A 25,593-nucleotide genomic window follows, 5' to 3' on the forward strand; every position below is an offset into this window, starting at 1 on the left:
TCTCTCACCTCTGCCTCCACTTCCTCCCTTCTCCTGCCCAGCCTTCACTTTGTCCACAGATTCACGGTAATTGTCTTTCAGCTCCATCCCTTCATCTCCAACCCCCCTTCAGTCTCTGGGTTTCCCTCTACACTTTCCTTGCTTTCTAAAGCTGTGTCTCCACACCCGTCCCCCTCAGCCTCACTGGGACCTTGCCTTCTAGACATCAAACTGCCACCTGCACCACTCAGGACTCAGGGGTCTCAGGACCCCCACACCCTGAGCCCTCCTGCTCTGTTTTCACCCTTCCCTCAGTGACATCCATTCTCCTGGGTCGCCCCAAGGGGAACCTTTCTCTGCATGGCTTCCTGGGGCCCATGCCAAGTGACAGCAAGAGTCTGGATGCAGACTGCTGGCTCCCTGACCCACCTGCTGTTGACTGCCAGATCCTAGAAGGCAGGGGTAGCTTCTCATTAAAGTCTGATCCTCCATCCCAGCAGGCGCCTGGCGCAGAGTTGGTGTCCAAGGTGGACACAAGCAGGGAAGACGCTGCCACAGGAAGAGGGTAAGTGAAAAAAAATAGAAAACCAGGAAAACCCCACTCTCAAGTGGAAACACGATGGGGACAGGGAGGGAGGACAAGGTGGGAGGAAGGTGTCTGCCTTTGCTCAGTCCAGCATTTGCGGGAAGAGCTCAGGGTGCCTGGCAGATGCGCAGAGTGTGGGTGGATCTGCTGCTCCTCCCTCCTGCATTCCTGGTTCCCGAAGCCAACCATCTGGCTTCCATGTGGGTTCCACTCCCTGCTCTCCTGAAGCCACGGGTAATGACTGAGGTTCCGGGTCTCCCCCACCAAATTGAGAGGCAGCTTGGACACTTTCTCTCCTTGGTCCCCCCTGGACCTTCTGGCCTCTCCAATCCCTTTCTTGGTTTCTTCCCACCTGAGTCCTGCCTGGGAGGGAGGAGGATCACCATACTGTGCCTACCCTCTCCAGCTCCTGTGGCACCACCAGAGCTTGACCCTAGAGGCTGTCCTGCCTGGGTCCAGCCAAAGACCTGTGGCCTCCACACCTCCTCTCTGTCACTTTCCATCTATAAGAGGTGGTTCCAGGGGTAGGGGAAGGGTTGCCAAGAGCTTGGGGAGGAGAGAAGGGGCAACTGTTTAATGGGTCAGTTTTAGTTTTGCAAGATGAAAAATTCTGGAAATGGAGAGCGGTGATGGTCACTGCAGATGGTGATTGCAGCCATGAAATTAAGACACTTACTCCTTAGAAGGCAAGTTATGACCAACCTAGATAGCATATTAAAAAGCAGAGACATTACTTTGCCAACAAAGGTCCGTCTAGTCAAGGCTATGGTTTTTCCAGTGATCATGTATAGATGTGAGAGATGGACTGTGAAGAAAGCTGAGCGCCAAAGAATTGATGCTTTTGAACTGTGGTGTTGGAGAAGACTCTTGAGAGTCCCTTGGACTGCAAGGAGATTCAACCAGTCCATCCTAAAGGAGATCAGTCCTGGGTGTTCTTTGGAAGGACTGATGCTAAAGCTCAAACTCCAATACTTTGGCCACCTCATGCGAAGAGTTGACTCATTGGAAAAGACTCTGATGCTGGGAGGAATTGGGGGTTGGAGGAGAAGGGGACGACAGAGGATGAGAGGGCTGGATGGCATCACCGACTCGATGGACGTGAGTTTGAGTGAACTCTGGGAGTTGGTGATGGACAGGGAGGCCTGGTGTGCTGCAATTCATGGGGTCGCAGAGTCAGACACGACTGAGTGACTGAATTGAACTGAACTGATGGTCACTCAACAGTTTGAATGCACTTCAGGCTGAATTGTGCACTTAAACATGGTTAAGGAAATTCCCTAGCTGTCCAGTGATTAGGGCTCTGAGCTTTCACTGTAAGGAGCATGGGTTCCATCTCTGATCAGGGAACTAAGATCTCACATGATATGCAGTGTGAAAAAAAAAAAGGGAGGGTTTAAAAAGGTAAATTTTATGTTTTGTATATTTTAGCACAATAAAAAATGAACAAAAAAGCAATGGCTTAATGAACAAAAGCTTGCTTCCTGCTGGCAGTTCCCAAGACAGCCAGGGACTGGGGGAGTAGACTGAGGCCAGTGCTTACCTGCCCAGCCTGCTGCTCCCAGTCCTGACTGACCATGCGGCCTTTAAGAGGCTTGGACATGAGGAGCCAAACATCTAGTGCTTCAGGAAGTCTGTGCACAAGCCAAGAATGAGCTTGTGAGCCTGATCAGCCAATAGGATTTAAGCATTGAGGACGTCTACACTTTACCTACAAGAAGTCTAGAGCCAGCTCACTGATGTCAGTATCAGTAGTCTGGGTCAGTGCCTCTGCTGATCTTCAGGGATTACCTCTCTATCACAGATGGCTGCTGTAGCTCCAAGATCATGTCTTCACACAACTATACTCAAGGCCAAAAAAAAAAAAAAAAAAAGAGTGGGATATTTCCCCTTTTATTATGGTGGAAAAGTTTCCCAGTAACTTTCTGGCAAAATCCCCCTAATGTCTCATTGGAGGGAAGTGGGCCGTGTAATGAAGCTAGCCTAAAGATCCGAGTGACTGGGAAGAGAGATGACATTGCTTTTGGGGTCTTGTCTCAGTCAGGGACACCTCACGATGGAGCACTATATTGTTCTTCATCCTGTTCATGACGCTAATTGTCTCGCTATTTACACTGTTTGCTGAACTCATGGTAGATAAGGTGCAAGTGGGAAAGTCTGAAGAAAACTTGAGAAGCTGTAGAACTGCAGACATGTTTATTCTCCACTGACTGATGCAGCAGCCGTAGCAGTAGACACTTTATATTTTCTCCTCTGGTGGCTAACCCAACAGACACAGCCGTGAGGTAGCAATAAATGCTTTCTAGGTGGAGCTCACATATCTGAGAACCCCACACAACCTGTGACCAAGTGAGTACTTCATGCAGGGCATGTGCAGTGCTATAAGTGATCTCAGCCGTTACATAGTCATTATTTACAAAACGTGGGGCGAGAGAGCCTGAATAAGCCATCTTAGCTAATTTGCACTTTCCTTACACTCTGGAGTCTTGAATGTAGCTGGGGACCTGTTAGCAAGCCAGAAGACAACACCTCTGCAAAGTAAGCAACAAGCTCTGCTACACTGTCCACAGTCCTTTCTCTTGTAAGATGGTATTCTCAAAATGCTTCTAGTTTATCACCATGGCTTATAATACTTGCTGCTTTGTTTTATCAGTTAGGATTGCAAACCCATTTCATGGTGGCTTTGCTTACTCATGTACATTGAACTGGAGGGAGGTGAGTACCAGCATCAGTGCTGCTAATCACTGATGTTAGGCTTCATATTTGTAATCCTCATGGTTGCAAAGTGGCTGCTGCAACTCCAAGTTCTACATTTTCATACAAGGCAGAAAGATGAAGGAAACTGTGCTGAAATTTGCATCAATCTCTTTCATCAGGAAAGCAAGAAAGTTTCTCCCAAATCCTTTCAGCAGACTTCAATGCAAGCCTCACTGGCCAAAAGCTTCTGACATGACCATTCCCCAATGTCAGATAGTTTGATGGGACAGAGTTGATATTTCTGGCCACGGTCCTGGAAGACAGTCAGAGAAGAAATGGCCAGTGGGCCGCCTGGGACATCCACACCTCTCCTCCTGTACCTGCCATTTCCTTTGGACTGCAAGCTCTCTACGAGCAAGGATTTGCCTTGTCTGTGTTCATGAATTAGTCAGTTACTCAGGAGCCATGTGGTAAGTAAACAGGGTGGTATGTGCAAAGCACCAGTCCTAACGAACCTGTCATGAATAATGGGCATGTTAAGCCCCTACACGACCCATCATGTGTCTCAAACATGTTCAGTCCTCAATCTGTGTTTGTCAAATGGATGCTGAGAGCACACATGATGGGTTTTCACTCCTTTCTCCCTGCTCTCCGTGGTCTCATGAACACATCTAGGAGTGTAGGGAAACTGTATATCTCACTGGGAACATCTGTAGGAGGACCTCATCTCTGCAGCAACAGCCCGTCAGAAGCAAAGCAAGCGTATATCACAAGCTCTGCCATCTTCATGAACTGAAGCCCTGGGCAGGTTATTCGACCTCTCCAGGCTTCAGTTTCGATGATGCAGATGAAAGCTAATGACTTGAGCCTCTTCCAGTTGTGGAGATTAAATGACAGATAACAGTTCAATCCCTGGGTCAGGAAGATTCCCCTGGAGGAGGGCATGGCAACCCACTCCAGTATTATTGCCTGGAGAATCCCATGGACATAGGAGCCTGGTGGGCTACAGTTCATGGGGTCTCCCAGAGTTAGACACGACTGAGCTACTGAGCACTCACGCAACGTGACAACTGCCTGGCCCAGTCTGAGTGTCCAACCAATGCTTCTTTTTAAGACTAGTTCATCTTCCGAAGAACCCACAGTCCAGGTAAGACCTCTAAAACTGCCCCCTTTGTGACAGGGGTGGAGGTTAGGAAAGCCAGACTAGATGCACAGAGTTACAGGGCTGGTAGGGATTAGCGAGGACCCAGTTCCACATACTGTGGGTGAAGAAACAGGAGAGAGGCTAGTAGTCACTGCTTATAATCACCCAGCTCATAGACTGTGAGCTAGATAGAGGCAGGCTTCCTGTTCCTCACTCAATCCCACCAAATCCTAAAGCTGAAAGTATGCATATGAGGTGGACTGGATTCCAGTTATGTTTATCTTCTAAATTAGGCAGAGTCAGAAAACTCTTTCAGTAAAGAGCTGGAAAGTAAATATTTAAGACTTTGTAGATCAAGTATGGCTTCTATTACATATTCTTGGGCTTCTCTCGTGACTCAGAAGGTAAAGAATCTGCCTGCAATGCAGGAGACCTGGGTTTGATCCCTGGGTTAGGAAAATCCTCTGGAGGAAGGGCCAGTATTCTTACCTGGAGAATCCCCACGGACAGAGGAGCCTGGCAGGCTACAGTACATGGGGTCACACAGAGTCGGACACAACTGAACGACTAAGCACATTACATATTCTTGATTTTTTTGTTGTTTTTTACAATGCCTTAAAACGTGAAAAATATTTGTGTCTTGTGAGTTGTACCAAAAATAAGCTGTGGGCTGGATATCCCTGGCAGGGCATGGTCTGCCACCTCCCTGCTAATACATCCTGGGGCCCCGAGTGTCTGGAGGCCCCTTGCGCCTTCTATCCTCTGAGGAAAGCCCGGCTGTGTCTATTGTGACTGCATTCCACGCCTGTTCTAGAAGCCTGGCGGGGGCTGGCCGCCTGGGGGAGGCAGACAGCTGTGGACACCATGGAGGCCCTGAGTGCGGTGCTGTCCTGCCCCGTGTGCATGGAGCTGTTCACGCCGCCCGTGCTGCTCCTCTCCTGCTCCCACAACTTCTGCAAACAGTGCCTGGAGCTGATCTTGGTGTGCCAGAACTGCACCCACGTCAACGGACAGTTCTGCTGCCCAGTGTGTAGGAAAGTAAGAGAGCCTGGGGGCCCTTCTGCTGCTGACATAGCAGATTTCTTTCTGGTCAACACATCTTTGAATCTATGCAATAAAAGAGCTAAGGTTATTTGGCCTGCAAAATGAAGACTGTCTGGCCAGAACTCACATCTGTGAAGGGTTATCAGCAGATTTCTAGAGAAGGAAATGGCAATCCACTCCAGTATTCTTGCCTGGAGAATCCCATGGACATAAGAGCCTGGTGGGCTACTGTTCATGGGGTCACAGAGAGTTGGACATGACTAAGTGACTAAGCACATCAATGGATTTTGGGGGTAGCAGGCTTAGAAGACATGGTGGGACCCAGGATAGGAGCTACAGGAAGATATGCACTGTGGTTTAATGTTAGAAGGTTCTAACAGAACTGCCAAGAGATAAAATACACCAGCTTTCACTTATTCAGTATGTGCTGGGGTAGGGGGACATTTTCAAGCACCTGCCAGGGGCCTTGTCACTGCCAGGATCCCAGGGATACAAAGATGACAAGACACATCCTTGTAGGAGCCAGTGGCTCTCTATACAGTGAGAGACCCTTCAGTGGAGACACAAAAGACTGCAGAGGAGCTGACAGCTGGGGAGAGACTACAAAGCAGGGCAGATGAAGAGAGGATAGCAGATACCAAGGGCCTAAAGGGGGGCCTGCAGCCAGATTGCTTAGAGTTGGTTAGTAAATAAGAAGGCTTTGGTGTGGGGTTGTAGGAGCTGCCAGGGCACTTACAGCATCCATTAGGAGGACAGGTCAGGGCATGTTGAAGGAGGTCTTACATGTCATGCAAAAGGCTTTCTTTGCATGCTGTCCTGTAAGCAGTGGGGCCAGGAGAAATGTTTAACCTGGAAAAGGTCATAGAGCACTGGTGTTGATACTACTGTTATCTGCAGTATGTATTCTCATGGAAACTTGTTGGACAATGACTTGTGTGGTGTTTCTCTCCCCAGGTAGCATGAAAGTACTGTGATTGGTGTTTCTCCAGGTCCTTTGGGTATTTGTGGAAGGAAGGAAGAAAATATAAAATGAATGGATTGCAGGAAGAGGGAAGTTATGAAGGGTTCTGTGTCAGTAGGAACGGAGGGTAGGCCGATTGGAGAGGCAGGTGCTGGCTCTCCAATGGTAATCAACTGAATATGGGGGCTAGGGCGCCAGTGAGAAGGTTGTGTGTGAGAGAATGTGTGTATAGAGCTGCGGGGCAGCAGTTCAAAAACACCAGATGCTTAGATTTACTTATGCTTTTCATTTTGTAGCGATGGCTAGCCTGGGGTTTAAACTCAGGACCGGCCCCTCTAAAGATGAATTTTTTTTCTCTTCCCAGAGGGGCCAGGGAAATTCTGAGCAGGGTGTAAACCTTTTAGAAATGGCATGCTGGCTGAGGAGGGCTGAGAAGCCCAGCTCCTCGGTCTAGAGAGAGGGACAATCTCGAAGAAAAAAAAATATGTTAACATTTACTATATAAGGATTACGGGCAAGATAATCTCTAAATTTAAGACTGCCCACTTTATGGAACCCCCTCCCCAAGCTTAAGTTGCTAAGTTCCTTCAGTCGTGTCCGACTCTGCACGACCCCATAAATGGCAGCCCACCAGGCTCCCCCGTCCCTGGGATTCTCCAGGCAAGAACACTGGAGTGGGTTGCCATTTCCTTCTCCAATGCATGAAAGTGAAAAGTGAAAGTGAAGTCGCTCAGCCGTGTCCGACTATTAGCGACCCCATGGACTGCAGCCCACCAGGCTCCGCCGTCCATGGGATTTCCCAGGTGAGAGTACTGGAGTGGGGTGCCATCGCCTTCTCCCTCAAGCTTAAATAGGCACTTTTTTTCAAAGAAGTAACTGAAAATTCACTGTAACAATAATGATAGTAATTCCTTTAATGCATATTCCCAAATAGGAATCTAAGCATTTCTGGAGAGAACGGGCTGGATTTCTATTTGCAGATAATGAAACCGAGGCTGAAAATTCAAGTCACGATGTTTAAGTTCACCCACCTTTCTTCCCTCGAGGTATAAAATACACACAGTAAAGTGTGTGATGCACACATCTGAGGTATTTGTTGTTGTCGTTTAGTTGCTAAATTGAGGACATCTGAGGTACACTTTGTCCCAATAAAGCACATATGTGTATTTCCATATAAGCCCCACCCGGACCAACGTCTAGAACATTTTCTTCACTTCATGTGCGTCCCCCCACCACACACACAAGACACTGTTAAGACTTCTTTTACCATGGGTTAGTTTTGCAGAAGAAACAACTGGGTCCAAGAAGGGTTTAGATTGTCTGGTTGGAAATCAGTGGCTATAGCTGGCACATAGGTTGTTTGGCGTCTGTTCCCCTCTCTAGTATATAAACCCCTGAGGGTAGGGCCAGGTGTACTGTCCTGTTCACTATCACATTCCCAGCATGGCAGGTGCTCAATGAAAGTTTATTAAACAAGTGGAATTTAAGGTTATTGACAGATGAGTGGACTGCGATGGTACCTCAGGGTGGCATGTAGCCTTGGCTTTTTTTCCTTGTTATTATTTGGGTATGACAAGACAAACAGATCAGGAGATGATTGCCATTGAGAAATAGCTTGTAACTCATAGACCCCAAGAGGAGGGGCCACACCACATCACAGTGGGCCACATGTGGAAATCAGAGTGGGTCAGGAAACAGGGGGATGGGGAAATGTGGACAAGAAAGACTTTTGTTTGGTTTCTGCAGGAAGAAAACAGGTAGGTATGGTGAGAAGGCTTAGGATTGGCCAGCTTGAACAATTTCAGTGGCCTCTGGGACATGGGGTTGCCCCTAGATATCTAGTATCTGGCCCTGAATGGCTAGGGCAGCGGGTAGGGGAACAGCAAATATAAAGGAAGTGGTTGGGGTGTGGACCCCAGATTCGTCAGTTTGCATGTAAAATGAATGCCCCCAGGTGAATCCTTTACTGTCTGTAGGAACTGGCTAGCCAATGGGAAGGGGCTCATCCCAAGCCCCAGATGCCAGAACATCAGGACACAGTAAATAAAAGATGTGGCTAATATGCTTTGGTCTTCAATGCTTAATTTAGGCATCTTCTTGAGACTCCAGTCATGCTCTCCTCTGTCACCCCAAGGAGAGTTAGTCCTTCCTTCTCTGTGCTCCCCTATACATCCAAGCACACAGTCCTTCATGAAGGTCTGTCTTCCCACTGGCCTGAATGTCCCCAGGAGACAGAGCAGGTGCTAACCAAGACTTACAAGGTCAAAGAAGGCAGATTCCTGCTCCATCTGATGGAGTCTGTGATGATTGCCTCTGTAGACGGTGCACTTACTTGCTCAGGTGAGAGTGCTTTGGAGCAGGAGGAGATATTCTACAGGGATGAGGAGTCTTCACAGTCATTTCCTTTTGAAAGCCTGGAGGGGTGGCCTGGGCTGTCTTCCCGCTCACTGGTGTTTATGTGCAGGAAGGGCGGTGTCTCATCCTTCCCCATGACGATGTCACAGTTGATGATGGGAATTTGCCACAAGCTCATGCCGGTTCTGTGTTTTAGGTCATTTATTTGAGGGGAAGGGGAACAAACGGATTGCAGAGGAACATCTTGGCTGAAAACATACTGGAGAAGTTTAAGGAAGAACTTGAGACGCTTCACACCAAGGAGCAAAATCAACTTGCTCAGACATGTGAAAAGCATGGAGAAAGTGTGAATCTGGTATTCAATCACACTTTTAATTTTATTTTATTCTTGCTTAGCTACCCAATCTGTCAAATTACTCAGCAACCTATTGTTGAAATCAGATATTTGCTTAGGAGTATAGTAGAGGATTACTTTCCAGACAAATGCACATATCAACGCTACCTTCATTCTTAGTGATGGAGCCCAGGGTTTGGTGTGTGTGTGTGGTATTCAGTCAGGTAAACTGCAGCAAGATTAAAGGGACCACAGATAGACAGGCTCACATAGTTACAAAGAAGTTGCATGATAGTCAGATCTATGAGAATTTAGCTACCCATGATCACGCAGAGAGAGAGGGTAGGGTAAGATGGGACCAGGAATCTGCCATTCCTCCTTTTGGCCACATCCCGTTTGGAGAGCTGTGTATGACTCTGATGTTTAATCTTAAGCATGAGTTTTTGATACAATATGTCATATTAACTCTTTACTGTACTCTGTATGATGCTATACATGTTATACGTTTATACACACGTGTCTACAGTGTGATTTAAATAAAACCATGTGTACCCCACTCTAATTCCATGTTCCCCAGCTAAGAGATCTTCACAGGTGATTTGATACATGTAATCTGCCCCTTTGGTAATAGCTTTAGGATGATCTCCATGTCAAATATAACTCAGATATGAATCAGACATAACACCACTTTAGCTTTCATTCGTCACAGTCAACAAAGCCTGTACACAACCTTGAGCCTGTTTGCTTTCCCCAGCAGCCCTGGAGGGACAGCATGAGGCAGCTCCCACGTCTCACAGACTATGCAGCACCCACCAGGTTTAGGTTGCTTTGATAAAGGTCAGGGGTGAACTAAGTTAGTGGTTTCCTTGGAGAAGGTCAAAAGCTTTCCTGAGTCTTTATAATTGGCTCTAGCTTGAGCTCTGCAGCCAACTCCTAAAGCACAGATGGAGCTCTGTGAGGGCTTCATCGCTCCAGGGCCCCCAGCCCTTTAGGGCAGAATATCCAGGGTCTGTCCTCAGAGGGCAGGGTTTCTTTGTGAGTCGCCACCCTCAGCCACTTTCCCGGGCTGTTCTGAGCTCCACCAGCTTCTGCTCTGTTTCTTCCAGCCACCCCTCCTCGTGCAAGGACATAAATGGAATGTTTGGGGCAGGCTAGCTCAGGCCACTAAGAGGACCCAAGAGAATACAATGTGATTTGGTATTCTTGTTGAATTCTGCCTTTGAAAATCAGTTTCATTTATCACAAATTCTCAGTGGTTCTCTCACCCTCAGCAGTAACCTCCCTTTCTGAGATTCCAAGTTTTCACTAGTAAGTTTTCATTTCATTCATAAGGTTTCATTCCAAGGCTCCCATTAGCCAAGTGAAGGGGCCAGCAGGACAGTGAGGTCCTACTCAATCCCTTTCATCTAAAATAGGCCCAGTTTATCTTGAGCCTGTAGCAGGGTCAACTTTGTTGAAGTCTTTATGATATTATTGGTAGCTACCATGTGTATAATGTCTGCCGAGTGCCAGATTGCATACCAAGCATGTTCCATGCATCATATTTAATCTTTATAACAGCCCTTGGCTTGGCCAAGTGGAAATGACTTTGCTTCTAACCCCAGTTCTATCCCTTCATGGCATTGTGTCCTTGGGCAAATCATTTAACAACTTGGAGACTTTTCAGCTTTCTCCCCTGTAAAATGGACACAATACTATCCAAATCAAAGGGTCATTATGAGGAGTCCAAGAAAAACCAAGTGTGTATGTGCTTACTAAATTATCATTCAAGCATCCTGGTACTACCACCATCTCTGTCTTCCATACATCAAGCCTCCTGTGCAACTGACTTTTGATACCTGCTTAAGAATACATTCAGTAGCCTGAGGTTACAGAAGGTTCTGAGTGTGTAGGACTGGAATAAGAAGGGAAATAAGTGTCATTGACTTTTCTTTTGTCAATCAGATGTGCCTAAGTGATGAAGAACCAATATGTGGAATGTGCAAGCTCTTTGGGGACCACAAGACTCACCCAGTAGCCAAGATTTCTGATGCCTATGCAGAGAGGAAAGTGAACTTTGCTAAGGATATTCAGCTGGTGCTGCAGAAATCTGAGAGCGCGGCACAGGCAGTACAGGTATGGCTCATATGGCTCATGTCTTTTCTCCAACAGCAGGGCAATATTTGGCTTCCATTCAAATGACTGCTGTTCTCTTGAGGACACTACATTAACAAAAGCAGTATTTAAATATGAGGGAGAAATTCTCTAGAGAGTGAGTCTCCTTAAGTGTGTTGTGAAATATGTCAAGTTTTGAAATGTGCATGTTGAGAAATGGTTGAATTCTGTTTGCTTAAAGGGATTCCAAAATGATCATTTAATGGCCATTTTACTCTTTTGGGCTTCCCTGGTGGCTCAGCTGGTAAAGAATCCACCTACAGTGTGAGAGACCTGGGTTCTATCTCTGGGTTGAGAAGATCCCCTGGAGAAGGGAATGGCTACCCATACCAGTATTCGGGCCTGGAGAAGTCCATGAGCAGTATAGTCCATGGGTCGCAAAGAGTCAGACATGACTGAGTGACTTTCACTTCACTTTACTCTTTTAAGATGACAAAGTAAGATGCATCCTAGCTTCTATGGTATATTTTCCTTATTTTATAACTTTCCCCTGCCCTGCAAAACTTAGATATTAGGAATCAATCTCTGGATACATTTGTCAAGAGAACAAAATTTTCTAAGTCACACACACACACACACACTGAAGACTAGATAGTCTTTAAGAAACAAATTCTAAACTTTAGCTTTTGTAGAGAAGGGACACCTGCAGAAGGGCCAAGGCAGAGGCTGCTGGGGACTGGGCCACACTAGCCACCTAACATTTGGTATCATAGGTTGAGTCTCTGGAAACAGAAGCTGAGACAGAGTTTGGGGTACAAGATATCCAAGACTGCCATCTGTAAGAGTAGGAGGAGGTAGATGAAACAGAGGAGAAGGCAAACTACACCACAGGCTTGACAAGCATTGCCTGATCCAGCTTTGCCCATTAGAGTACTCTATGTTGAGCTGCAATGGGCAGGAGACTGTAGGTCCTTTTGCTCAGCCTCTAAATGTAGGCTGATGTGGGAAGGGCACAGCAATCCCAAAGGATTTGACACCTGGAGGCTGGTCATACCTCGACAGGCAGTAAGTCCTCTCTGGAAAGGGGGATTGGGGCAGAATATCTCTGTCTATCATAGCTGACTTTTATAGATCTTCTTCTAAATACCAAATATTGGTTAAAATTGGATTTTTATTATTTCCTCATCTGATCCAGATAGAGTAACAAAGTCTGAATTTATTCTCCCTTCTGGAAAAATAAAACAAAATAAACAAAAATATATGGAACAACAGTTTTCAAGACACTGGACCTCAAGAAATAAAAGATACTAATCTCTGAGAGACAGGATATACACAAGATTAGCTCTACAGTTGCTATAACTTACTGCCTTGAGAGAGCTCGAAAGGGTGGAAAGAGGGAACCCAAGCAAAGCCTGGCAGATCTGGGGAGGTCAAGACATTTCAAGTGCATAAGACAGAGTTCAGAGAAGAGAGCACTGCACAGAGAGACAAACCAGAGATCTGCAGAGAGTCTCCTTTGAGTGTTCAACAGAGCTCAGCACCTGTCTGTGAGAAAATTACCTTATGCCATGAAAGGCTCCACAGGAAAAGATTGAGGGCAGTGCTTGGAGCTCAAACAGAATCAGAACAAAGCCTGTTCCCACGAACAAGATTGGAAAAACTTGTAAATCATGAGACATTGAAGTGAGTACTCAGGAAGTCTTAGTCCCAGAATGAGCATGGCTCCAGACTCACCTAATAAATAATGAAGTGAAAATGAAAGTGTTAGTCACTCAGTCGTGTCCGATTCTTTGCGACCCCGAGGACTATAGGCTCCTCTGTCCATGGGATTATCCAGGCAAGACCACTGGAGTGGGTAGTTATTCCTTTCTCCAGGTGATCTTCCCAACCCAGGGATCAAACCCAGGTCTCCTGCATTGGCAGGCAGATTCTTTACCATCTGAGCCACCAGGGAAGCAAGCACTAAAAGATCATTTTTTCCAAGTAACTTAACTGTATCCTCCCAAAATATTAAGATTTATAGGAATGTAAAAATACACAACATCAAACAAGGTAAAAAATCACAATGTATGACATCAAAGATTACCAGGCAAGCAAAGAAGCAGGAAAATATGACCCATAATGAAAATAATAATTTGTTGGTTTTTTCAGTTGCTAAATTATATTTATAATTATAATTATTGTAATTGTAGTCCATATTTCAAAAAGTTAGAGACAAGGAAGATATAAAAAAGATTCAAATCAAATTTCTGGAGATGAGAGAAAAATACGCTTAGTGGGATTAACAGCAGGTTAGTCACTGAGAAGAAAAGCTTTGTGAAATTGAAGACATAGCAATAGAAATTACTCAAAATGAAACCCAGAGAGGAGTGAGAATTTTTTTTAAAACAGAATTACTTAGCAGGGGAAGAGCTTCGTGTCCCAATATTTGACTAATTGAAGTCCCTGAAGGAAATGATGGGGTGGGGGAAGGACAGGAAAACTATCTTAAAAAATAATGGCCAAATATTTACCAAACTTGATGAAAACTATATAAAAAAAATACATCCAAGAAATTTGACAAACATCTAGTAAAATAAATATGGCTAAAACTATACCAGAGTACATCATAGTCAAATTGCTGAAGCCAGTGATAAAGAGAAAATATTAACAGCACCCAAAGGTAAAAACACACACATATTTCACACAGAAGAACAAAAATAAGGATGACATCTGCTTTCTTGCTGGAAACAATCCAAGCATGAAGACAGTGGAGAAAAATCTTTAAAATATCAGTTTAAAAAAGTCAACCTAGAATTCTGTATCTAGTGAAAATATCTTTCAAATATGAAGACAAAATAAAAACACTTTCTTTCAAAAGCTGAAAGAATTCATCACCAGCAGATTCACACTATAAGAAATGTTATAGGAAGTCCTTCAGGCAGAAGGAAAATCTGAATCTAAAAGGAATAAAGGACACCAGAAATGGCAAAGAAAACCGTAAATATGTAAGATTGTTTTCATATTATTTAAATCTTTCAAAACATAACTCACTGTTTTTAAAATAACAATGTCATATGACGTTCATTACATGTAAAAGTAAAGTACATGACAACAATAGCATGAGCCTAGGAGAGACATCATGGAGGTACAGTACGATAAGGGTTTTATACTACATGTGAGGTGAGATGAAGGTAGACTGTGATAAGTTAAAGATGTGTGCTATAAGCCCTCAAGAAAGTGAAAGTCCCTCAGTTGCGTTTGATTCTTTGCAATGCCATGGACTAAGCATGCCAGGCTCCTCTGTTTATGGGATTTCCCAGGCAAGAAGACTGGAGTGGATAGACATTCCCTTCTCCAGGGGATCTTTCCGACCCAGGAATCAAACCTGGGTCTCCTGCATTGCAGGCAGATTCTTTACCATTTGAGCCACCAGGGAAGCCCATAAGCCCTCAAGCAACCACTAAAATAGTAAAGAGTTATTGCTAATAAGCCAGCAGTGGAGATAAAATAGGATTATAAAAGATACACAATTAATCCTAAAGAAGGTAGAAAGAGAGGAGGAAGGGAACAAAAACCAGATTGGGCAAATCGAAGCAAATAGCAAGATGATAAAACTCAAATCTAGCCATATCAATAATCACATCAACTGAAAATGGTCTAAACACTCCAATTAAAAAGGCTTTCATCATAGTGAAAAAAAAAAAAATCAAGACCCAACTCGGATAAATGTGCTTTATATGAAGACACAAATAGGTTAAAAGTGAAAGAATGGAAAGAGACATGTCATGCTAATATGAGTCAAAAGAAGCCAGAGTGGCTCTATTAACATCAGGCAAAGAAGATTTCAGGCCAAATAATATTATTAATACCAAGGAGAAAGAAGGTAATTTCATTTTCGTAAATGGATCAATTAATCAAGAGAATAAAAACAGTCTGAAATGTTTATGCATTTAATAAGGAATCTTCAAAATATATAAAGCAAAAACCGACAAAACTACCAGGAGAAATAGACAAATCAATAATTTTCAATATCTTTTTCTTGATAACTGATAGAACAGGTATGCAGGAATTCTGCAAATATATAGCTTGAACAACATTGTTAATCAGGCCTGACTAACATTTATGGAACATTCCCCCCCAACAACAATAGAACACATTCTCAAGTTCACACAGCTCACCAAGATAGACCATAAAACAAGTATCAACAAATTTAAAAGGATTTGGGGCTTTTCTGTTGGCTCAATGGTAAAGGATCCTCCTACCAATACAGGAGACATGGGTTCAATCCCTGGTCCAGGAGGATCCCACATGCCATGGAGCAACTACGCCCGTGTGCCACAGCTATTGAACCTGTGTTCTAGAGTCTGGAAACCGCAACCACTGAGCCCTCAAGCCGAAACTACTGAAGCCCACACGCCCTAGAGCCTGTACTCTGCAACAACAGAAGCCACCGCAGTAAGAACCCCGTGCACTGCAACCACAGTAGCCACCACTCACTGCAACTAGAGAGAAGTCTGCACAGCCAATAAATAAATAAATAAAATTATTTTTTAAACGTTTTTAAAAATTCAATTTATACAAAGTACGTTCCCTGTTTAGTTGCTAAGTCATGCCCAACTCTTTGTGACCCCATAGACTGCAGTGCACCAGACTTCCCAGTTCTTCATTATCTCCTAGAGTTTGCTCAAACTCATGTCCTTGGAGTCAGTGATGCTATCCAACCATCTCATCTTCTGTCACCCTCTTCTCCTCCTGCCTTCTATCTTTACCAGAATCAGGGTCTTTTATAATGAGTCGGCTCTTCTCCTCAGGTGGCTAAAGTACTGGAGCTTCATCTTCAGCATTAGTCTTTCCAATGAATATTCAGGGTAGATTTCCTTTAGGATTGATTGGTTTGATCTCCTTGCTATCAAAGGGACTCTCAAGAGTCTTCTCCAGAACCACTGGAGAATTCAAAAGCATCAGTTCTTTGGCATTTAGCCTTTTATATGGTTCAGTTCTCACATCTGTACATGACTACTGGAAAAACCATAGCTTTGACTACATGGACTTTCGTTGGCAAAGTCGTCTCTGCTTCTTAATACACTGTCTAGGTTTGTCATAGCTTTCCTTCCAAGAAGCAAGTGTCTTTTAATTTCATGGCTGCGGTTACCATCCGCAGTGATTTTGGAGCCCAAGAAAATACAATCTGTTACTGTTTCCACTTTTCCCCCTTCTATTTGCTGTGAAATGATGGGACTGGATGCCATGATCCTAGTTTTTCAAATGTTGAGTTTCTCTGATGACAACAGAATTAAATTAGAAATGAATAACTTACAGATTTTTGGAAATTAAATAACATGTATTGATTAACTCATAGGTCAAAGAAAAACCAAAATGGAGATTATAAAGTATTTTGCACTGGATAAAAATGAAAGCAAAACATATCAGTATTATGGGTTGCCACTAAAGCAGCACGTGGGAAATTTAAATTAGAAAATAATAAGACTTGGTATTACTGATCTCAGCTCCCACCTTAGGAAAGTACAAAAAGAGAGAGTGAAGTAATCCAAGTAAGCAGCATAAAAGAAATAATAAAGACAGAGCAGAAAAAAATGAGCTAGAAAACCAAAAACAATAGAGAAAATAAATAAAACCAAAAACTAGTTCTTCAAGAAGATCAACAGAATTAAACTTCTAGCCAGACTACTCAAGGAAATAGAGATGGTGAGAGGAGAGAGAACATTATTTACCAAAACCAGGAATAAGAGAGGTAACATCACTACAAATTCTATAGGTATTTAAAATACAACAGTCAAACTCTATGTTTAATGTTAAACTGCTCACAGCTTTTAAAGCCTTCCTTCTCCCTCTACCCCTTCTGATCGAAATCTGGAAAAGCTGATAAGCAAACCTTCTTTGGCACCTGCAGGATTTCAAACCACATAAGCCCAGCTTAGCTGTGGGAACCTTCCACAGCTCATAACCACCATAAAAATTCCAAACCAATCTGCTTTCTCTGCTCTTTAAAGCTATTTCAGACCTGGTTGGAAGCTGCCCTGCTCTCCTCCAGAAAGCTTCATTATGTAATAGCCCTTTTCATCACATCTTTCTGTGGTGACATCATCACTCTTCAGGTTTCTGAGGAGTGGCTCCAACACATAATAAGGGACAACTGCAAACAATTTTATGGCAATAAACTCGACAATTTAGATTAAATTCTGTGAAAGACACAAATGATCAAAATTCTCCCAGAAGAAATGTTATAATAGCCATTTATCTGTTAAAGAAGTTAAATTTGTAGTTAAAAACTTGCTTGCATTAAAAACTCCAAGCCCATATAGGTTTGTTGATGATTCGACCAAACATTTAAGGAAGAGGCAATAACAAATATACACAAACTTCCAGAAAATTAAAGAAATGGGAATTTGTCCCAACTCTTTCTATAGGACCAGGGTTATCCTGAAGTCAGAACCAGGCAAAGAAAATTACAACCAATATCTTTTATGAACACTGATGTAATAATTCATTTAAAAATTTTGTAGATCATATCCAAAAATATATGAGAGGCCTAATACATTACAAGCAAAAGGGGCTTTATCTCCAGAATACAGTGCTAACATTCAAAAATCAATGTAGTCCACTATAATAACAAAAGAAAAATGAAAAATCATATGATTTCAGTAGACAGAATACTTTTTTGCAAGAATTCAATATTAATTTGATAAAACTAAGCAATCTAGTAATATCTCAGATGCTCTGGTTCTCAGAGGCCAAACTGATTGTCCAAAAACTTAATTCAGTTCTGACACTAACCATCTGTAGTTAATACAGACCTCACCAGTTAAGGGCTATGCTATAAGACTGCCCTCACTTCAGATTTCAGTCACAAGTCTGAAGTTGCCACCTGTACTTCTGACTAACTGGCTATAAACTTGGGTTTCCTACAACCCCCTTCTCAGGTTGATGATTCATTAGAATGATTCACAGATCTCAGGAAAGCACTTTACTGCTTTTACTTCTTTATTATAAGGATATAAATCAGCAACAGCTAAACAGAAAAGATACACAGGACAAGGTAAGAGCTGTGGGGTATTTAGAGGGGTAGCTTGCATGAGTTCTCCGTGTGTCCTGTCCTCCCAGCATAACAGTGTTCACCAATTGGAAGCTCCCTGAACCCTTTCTAAAGGGGTTTTTGTGGAGATTCCATTATGTAGGGCTGTTGCTGCTGCTAAATCGCTTCAGTCGTGTCCGACTCTGTGCGACCCCAAAGACGGCAGCCCACCAGGCTCCTCTGTCCACGGAATTCTCCAGGCAAGAATACTGGAGTGGGTTGCCATTTCCTTCCCCAATTATGTAGGGCACGACTGATCAAATCATTGGCCATTGGTGATTGAACTCAATCTCTAATCCCTCTCCTCTTCTCAGAGTTTTATACCGCCAGTTGAGGGCAGGGCTGAAACCCAGAGTTTGAGGGTAGGGCTAAAACCCAGAGATTGAGGGTAGAGCTGAAAGTTCCAACTCTTTAGTCATGTTTGGTCTTTCTCGCAACCAGGATCCATCCTGAAGCTATCTAGGGACCCACCAAGAGTCACGTAATTAGTATAATCTCATATATTTTTAAATACGGCTTATTATGAATAACAAAATCTATACCTATCACTCAGGAAATTCCAAGAATTTTATGAGCTTTGTACCAGGAACCAGGGACAAAGGCCATATATTTCCCATTATACCACAACATAGAAGATAATAAAAGGCATCTGTGAAAACCTGCAACTAACATCATGCTTAATCTTGCAACACTGAATATTCACCCCCAACAAGATCAGAAATAAGACAATGATGTTGTTCTCATCACTGCAATTTAACATTGTACTGGAGTTCTAACCAGTACAACTAGGCAAGAAAAATAAAAGCATTCAGATAGGAAAGGAAGAAGCAAAACAAAATAACTATTGCTGAGAGAAATTAAGAGGATCTATTAGTAAATAAATGGCAGAATATATACTCTTCATGCATAGCAAAACTCAGTGTTATTGACATGTCAGTTCTACCCAAATACTTCAACAGATTTCATGCAATCACAATTAACATCCCAGCATACTTTTTTTTTTTTTTTTTTTTAATGACTGGGTGATTCTAAAGCTCATGTGGAAAAGTAAAGGTTATAGAATAACCAAAACAATTTGAAATAAAGTTGTAGGGTTAACTGTACCTGAATTCAACAATTAATCTAAAACTCTGGTAATCGAAAGAGCATGGTATTGGCATAAAGACAGACAAATAAAACAATGGAACAAAATAAAGAATCCAGAAACAAATCTGTACACAAATAGAACCTGAGTTTTGACAAAACTGCAAAAGCAGTGCAGTGGAGAAAGACTAGCCTCTTCAACAAATGGTACTGGAACAATTGAAATTTTGTATGTAGCAACAGCAACAAAGAAAGAAAGAAAAGGAAGGAAAAGAAAAACAAAACTTCATCCATCCTTCACACTATATGCAAAAATTAATCCTACATAGACAGTAGACCTATATATATATATATATATATATATATATAAAACTAAAACCGCACAATGTGTAGAAGAAAACATAGGAGAAAAATATCTCTGTAAAAATATATCTGATAAAAGATAAAGAGTATATAAAGAACTCTCAAAACTCAACAATAAGAAAACAAACAGCTTGGGGACTTCCCTGGCAGTCCAGGGGTTAAGACTCCACGTTCCCAGTACAGGGAGCACAAGTTCAATCCTTGGTCAGGGAACTAAGATCCTGCATGGCTCAGAGTGTGGCCAAAAAAAAAGAAAACAAACAAATCAATTAAAATAGGCAAAATATTAGCATAGACTTTACACCAAATGAGCTATGCAGATGGCAAACAGTATATGAAAAGATTCTCAGTTATTAGGGAAATGCAAATGAAAACCACAATGAGATACAGCTACACATCTATCTGAAATGATAGATCAAGTGTTTGTGTGGATGTAGGGGACTCTGGGTAAGGAACTCTCATACACTGCTGCTGGGAATGTAAAATTGTACAAACACTTTGGAAAACAATTTGGTAATTTTTTAAAAAGTTAACTGGTTCAGCTCTTCCTCTTCTAGGTTTCAAAACCCAAGAGAAAAGAAAATATATTAAAGTAATTGCAGTTTTGCATTGTTGAAATTTGCTGTTTGATATTGGAATACATTCTTAAATAAACGTGGTTATTTTATACACCATTTTAAATATCAATAACCTCAGATATGCAGATGACACCAACCTTATGGCAGAAAGTGAACTAAAAAACCTCTTGATGAAAGTGAAAGAGGAGAGTGAAAAAGTTGGCTTAAAGCTCAACATTCAGAAAACGATCATGGCATCCGGTCCCATCACGTCATGGGAAATAGATAGAGAAACAGTGGAAACAGTGTCAGACTTTATTTTGGGGGGCTCCAAAATCACTGCAGATGGTGACTGCAGACATGAAATTAAAAGACGCTTACTCCTTGGAAGGAAAGTTATGACCAACCTAGACAGCATATTCAAAAGCAGAGACATTACTTTGCCAACAAAGGTCTGTCTAGTCAAGGCTATGGTTTTTCCTGTGGTCACGTATGGATGTGAGAGTTGGACTGTGAAGAAGGGTGAGTGCCAAAAAATGGATGCTTTTGAACTGTGGTGTTGGAGAAGACTCTTGAGAGTCCCTTGGACTGCAAGGAGATCCAACCAGTCCATTCTGAAGGAGATCAGCCCTGGGATTTCTTTGGAAGGAATGATGCTAAAGCTGAAACTCCAGTACTTTGGCCACCTCATGTGAAGAGCTGACTCATTGGAAAAGACTCTGATGCTGGGAGAGATTGGGAGCAGGAGGAGAAAGGGACAACAGAGCATGAGATGGCTGGATGGCATCACTGACTCGATGGACGTGAGTCTGAGTGAACTCTGGGAGTTGGTGATGGACAGGGAAGCCTGGCGTGCTGCGATTCATGGGGTCACAAAGAGTCGGACATGACTGAGCGACTGAACTGAACTGAACTGAATGCAGACCTAAATCAAATCCCTTACAATTATACAGTGGAAGTGACAAATAGATTCAAGGGATTAGATCTGATAGACACAGTGCCTGAAGAACTATAGATGGAGGTTCATGACATTGTACAGGAGGCAGTGATCAAGACCATACCCAAGAAAAAGAAATGCAAAAAGGCAAAATGGTTGTCTGAGGAGGCCTTACAAATAGCTGAGAAAACAAGAGAAGCTCAAGGCAAAGGAGAAAAGGAAAGATATACCCATTTGATTCTTCAGTGATCAGTGCAAAGAAATAGAGGAAAACAATAGAATGGGAAAGACTAGGGATCTCGAAGAAAATTAGAGATATCAAGGGAACATTTCATGCAAAGATGGAAACAATAAAGGACAGAAATGGTAGGGACCTAACAGAAGCAGACGATATTAAGAAGAGGTGGCCAGAATACACAGAAGAACTATACAAAAAAGATCTTCATGACCCAGATAACCACAATGGTGTGATCACTCACCTAGAGCCAGATATTCTGGAATGCGAAGTCAAGTGGACCTTAGGAAGCATCACTATGAACAAAGCTAGTGGAGGTGATGGAATTCCAGTTGAGCTATTTCAAATCCTAAAAAATGATGCTGTGAAAGTGCTGCACTCAATATGCCACCACATTTGAAAAACTCAGCAGTAGACACAGGACTGGAAAAGGTCAGTTTTCATTCCAATCCCTAAGAAGGGCAATGCCAAAGAATGCTCAAACTATCGCACAATTGCACTCATCTCACACGCTAGCAAAGTAATGCTCAAAATTCTCCAAGCCAGGCTTCAACAGTATGTGAACCATGAACTTCCAGATGTTCTAGCTGGATTTAGCAAAGGCAGACGAACCAGAGATCAAATTGCCAACATCCGCTGAATCATCGAAAAAACAAGAGAGTTCCAGAAAAAACATCTGTTTCTGCTTTATTGACTATGCCAAAGCCTTTGACTGTGTGCATCACAACAAACTGTGCAGAATTCTTAATGCAATGGGAATACCAGACGACCACCTGACGTGCCTCCTGAGAAATCTGTATGCAGGTCAAGAAGCAATAGTTAGAACTGGACGTGGAACAACAGACTGGTTCCAAATTGGGAAAAGAGTATGTCAAGGCTTTATATTGTCACCCTGCTTATTGTACTATTATATTGTACTATTGGGAGCCACGGTGACATATATGAGACCTATAGAAACATTTATCAATAGAATGGAAGAATCTCTTCATCCCATGGAAGATGAATTTGTTAAGTGCCTACTACATGCTGGTCTGGTGTTAGGCACTATATGTCCATCATCTCATTTAGTTCTCTTCAGCACCCATGATCTCCTTTCCTCAAGGCAGGAATCTAAGATGCAGGACTATTCAGATGTAAGAGCCACAAGCACACCTAGGGGCTGCCTGGCCTTACCTCCGAGTGCCTCTACAGCTGTTTCCCCTACACTCCTTCCCCCCGAGGGGAGACCTGATCACAGAGGTGATGCAGAGCTGAGGCTGACAGGATGAGCTGCAGGACAAGCTGACCAGACGGGGAAGGGCACTGTAGGTCATGGAGTCCAGAGTAAGAGACCTTGACTTTTTCTAGCAAGATCACAATGGATGGTTTGTGATTTCATTCCCTTCAAAATATTCAGGTAACTCCTTCCACTTGAGTATTCTTTTAGTAAGGGTGTACGTTTGATTGTAATAGAAATTCACAAACTGAAGGTTTTTTAAAAATTAGAGATTCTATTTATTTTTTAACTTAATGAAATGGCCATAGGTAGAAAGTCAAGAATGCCAGCTTAGTGGCCCCATGATGCTCCACCCTTTTCTCTCAGCTTTGCCGTGCGTGCTCCTGTCAGCACAAGGTTACCAGGAGCCTACTCCATGGGGCATTGACCCCAGGTCCTGGCAGGAGAAAGGGGAAGGATCAAGACTTGTCCCAGAAGCATCTACTTTTAGGCAGCTTTCCCAGAAGCCGCACCCAATAACTCAGACTTCTGCTTCTGTTGCATGCCTTGTCACCCCGAACTACAAGGAAAGCAGGAAATGAATGTAAGTATTTTTAGCTGCCCACACATCACTGGCTGGAAGAATCAGGGTTCTTTGGTAGGAAAGAGTTGAAAAAAGGGTAGTAGGCTAGCAGCTAGCAGTGGGCACCACCCCTAAGGAGTTCTTGGTTCAGTAGTGGAGAAGAGGCAATGCCATGAACCAGGTGCCCAGGCCTGAATGCTGAAGGTCTTTCCTAAGAATTGTTCATGCTGCCTCCACAGGACATGGAGAAGCTCATCAGGGAACTCTCTACCAGCGCCACTGACACAATGGCCATGATCGACGCCATAGGAGACAGCCTGCTCAGTGGCATCAAATGTCGTATTGCCACCTTGAAAAAGCAACTGCAGAGTGAGCACTGCTCCAAGCTGGAGAAGTTACAGCTGGTTGCCCGGGAACTTGAAGCCCCCCGAGAGCTTTACCAGCAGATGAAGATGCTCCTGCAGCATCATGCTAACACAGTGCAATTTCTCCAAGAGCATAAAAGGCTCAAGGGGGAGATGAAGAGACTCGTGGAGGGCAGCGTGTCCCCCACAGTCCCCACCAAGGACACTATTTCCATCAGGCGCTATTTTCAAGAGCTCATTAGAGGAATAGACATCACTGCCTTTGCCCCGCCTGAGACTGACCAAGTGCCGGCCAGCATGGCTGGGCTCCAAGAGGCCTGGCAGGCAGGCTGTGCCATGCAGGGCCGTCTGTCGCAACAAGTGCTTGAGGATATTTTGTGCAAGGCAGTGTCGGGCTCAGGGCCAAAACCAAATCAAGAGGCAAAGCTTCCTAGGAACCCATCTCATGCTTACTCAGTACAAGGAAGTGAGATTGGTTCTAGAGAATCAACCGTGTAAGGTATTATTTTGGTCTCAAGATGTCAACAACTTTTATCATTTTGTCTGTAACTTGAAAGTTGCTAGACTTTGCTTCTTAAAAAGAAAATTAAAAAATTCTACATTGTGGTTTCTCTTTTGATTTTGGTCTTGTGTTGATCATCCAAAGCCTTTTTTTCTTCTTTTTTAAATGGAAATCTGCTTTAAAAACTACTTGCTTGAGGCTCACATAGGAGGGTTTGAATCATGGGGGCTGCTAATTTGGCAGTCGGGGTGGGTGGTGCAGGAGGTGAGTTCTTGGCACAAACTGAACAGAAAAGCTTTGTGTTCTGATGACTTAGTGTGCACTTTTAGCTCAGTTGAGCCTCAGATAGTAGAAAGCACAATAGCAATGACTCCCCCAGAAATGAAACCTTTGGCTAGCTCTGGACTGTGGCTTTTGTTGTTTTTCCATCACAATAAATACAATTTATTGAATGCTTAGGACACAAACACTACTAGCCATTCTTACATTAATGAGTTACTTTCATTCTCAAAATAACTGAAAAAGATGGGTTTCTTGGGTAGCTCAACTGGTAAAGAATAGGTCTGTAATGCGGAAGACCTTGGTTTGATTCCTGGTTCGGGAAGATCCCCTGGAGAAGGGATGGGCTACCCTCTCCAGTATTCTTGGGCTTCCCTGCTGGCTCAATCGGTAAAGAATCCGCCTGCAATGTGGGAGACATGGGTTCGATCCCTGGGTTGAGTTGGGAAAATCCCCTGGAGGACAGCATGGCAACCCACTCCAGTAGGGAATCCTACTGGACAGAGAATCCCCATGGACAGAGGAACCTGGCGGGCTACAGTCCATGGGATCACAAAGAGTCAGACGTGACTGAGTGTGTCTCCATTTTAGAGGAGGAACCTCAGGGTCAGAGAATTTAAGTAAATATTCCAAGTGGACACAGTCATTGAAAGGGAGAACTGTTATGCAAATCCAGCTCCTCCTGGTAGAGGCTTAGCTTCTTCCAGGCTACCTGAGTCTCTGAAGGCAGTACTGATTAGGATTTATCTCCTTAAAGAACACTGCTACTATTCTTCAGGAAGGCGCTCACTCTTCTTAACTCTAACTGATCAGTTTTTAGTAAACATCTACCATAAAATTCACTGTTTATGGAATCCTTAGTAGCATGTGTTATGCACACGCATTACATCTAATGCTTCACATAGATGACATTATTGGAACCCCACCCCATCTTAGGAGGTAAGCTATAGTGTCCCCACTGCACAGATGAAGAAACTCAGAAGGTTATCAGTGGTTCAGCCAAAATCGCAGAGTGGCAGATCTGTATCATTCTCAAGCCCATTCTCCTTCCCGCTACCTCATTGTTAGTCACAACTGTGCACTGGGGAAAGGGTAGGGCTGCCTCAGGGATGATAGGAACTAGACTCAATTGCGACCGGAAGCCCCCCTCTCTTTTGTCTCTGCTTCTCAAGCTTGCTTTGCTGCTTTCCTGCAGAAGGATCCCTTCTTCCCTGTCATAGCTTGGGGT

At 43.4% G+C, this 25,593-nt stretch overlaps 1 protein-coding gene across 1 annotated transcript; it reads left to right on the forward strand.

Annotated features, from left to right (window-relative positions):
- Window positions 1-356: 356 nt before the first annotated feature.
- On the forward strand, window positions 357-24,190 carry LOC147367600 (tripartite motif-containing protein 54-like). Its single transcript, XM_086414632.1, has 5 exons — window positions 357-544; window positions 5,204-5,441; window positions 8,960-9,118; window positions 11,042-11,212; window positions 23,459-24,190. The coding sequence occupies exons 1-5, from the start codon at window positions 357-359 to the stop codon at window positions 24,080-24,082; spliced, it is 1,380 nt and encodes a 459-aa protein (XP_086270758.1). The 3' UTR covers window positions 24,083-24,190.
- The last annotated feature ends 1,403 nt before the right edge of the window (window positions 24,191-25,593 follow it).

Source organism: Bos grunniens, chromosome 8, assembly GCF_055505025.1.
Source record: "Bos grunniens cultivar Pamir isolate PY7600 chromosome 8, Bosgru_T2T1.0, whole genome shotgun sequence".
NCBI lineage: Eukaryota > Metazoa > Chordata > Mammalia > Artiodactyla > Bovidae > Bos > Bos grunniens.

Bases quoted from the DNA above. Each gene is read 5' to 3' on its own strand.
- LOC147367600 (XM_086414632.1), top strand. From the start codon at position 357: ATGCCAAGTGACAGCAAGAGTCTGGATGCAGACTGCTGGCTCCCTGAC. The intron at 545-5,203 runs GTAAGTGAAAAA...GTGACTGCATTC, and splicing joins GACGCTGCCACAGGAAGAGG to CACGCCTGTTCTAGAAGCCT. The intron at 11,213-23,458 runs GTATGGCTCATA...CTGCCTCCACAG, and splicing joins GCGCGGCACAGGCAGTACAG to GACATGGAGAAGCTCATCAG.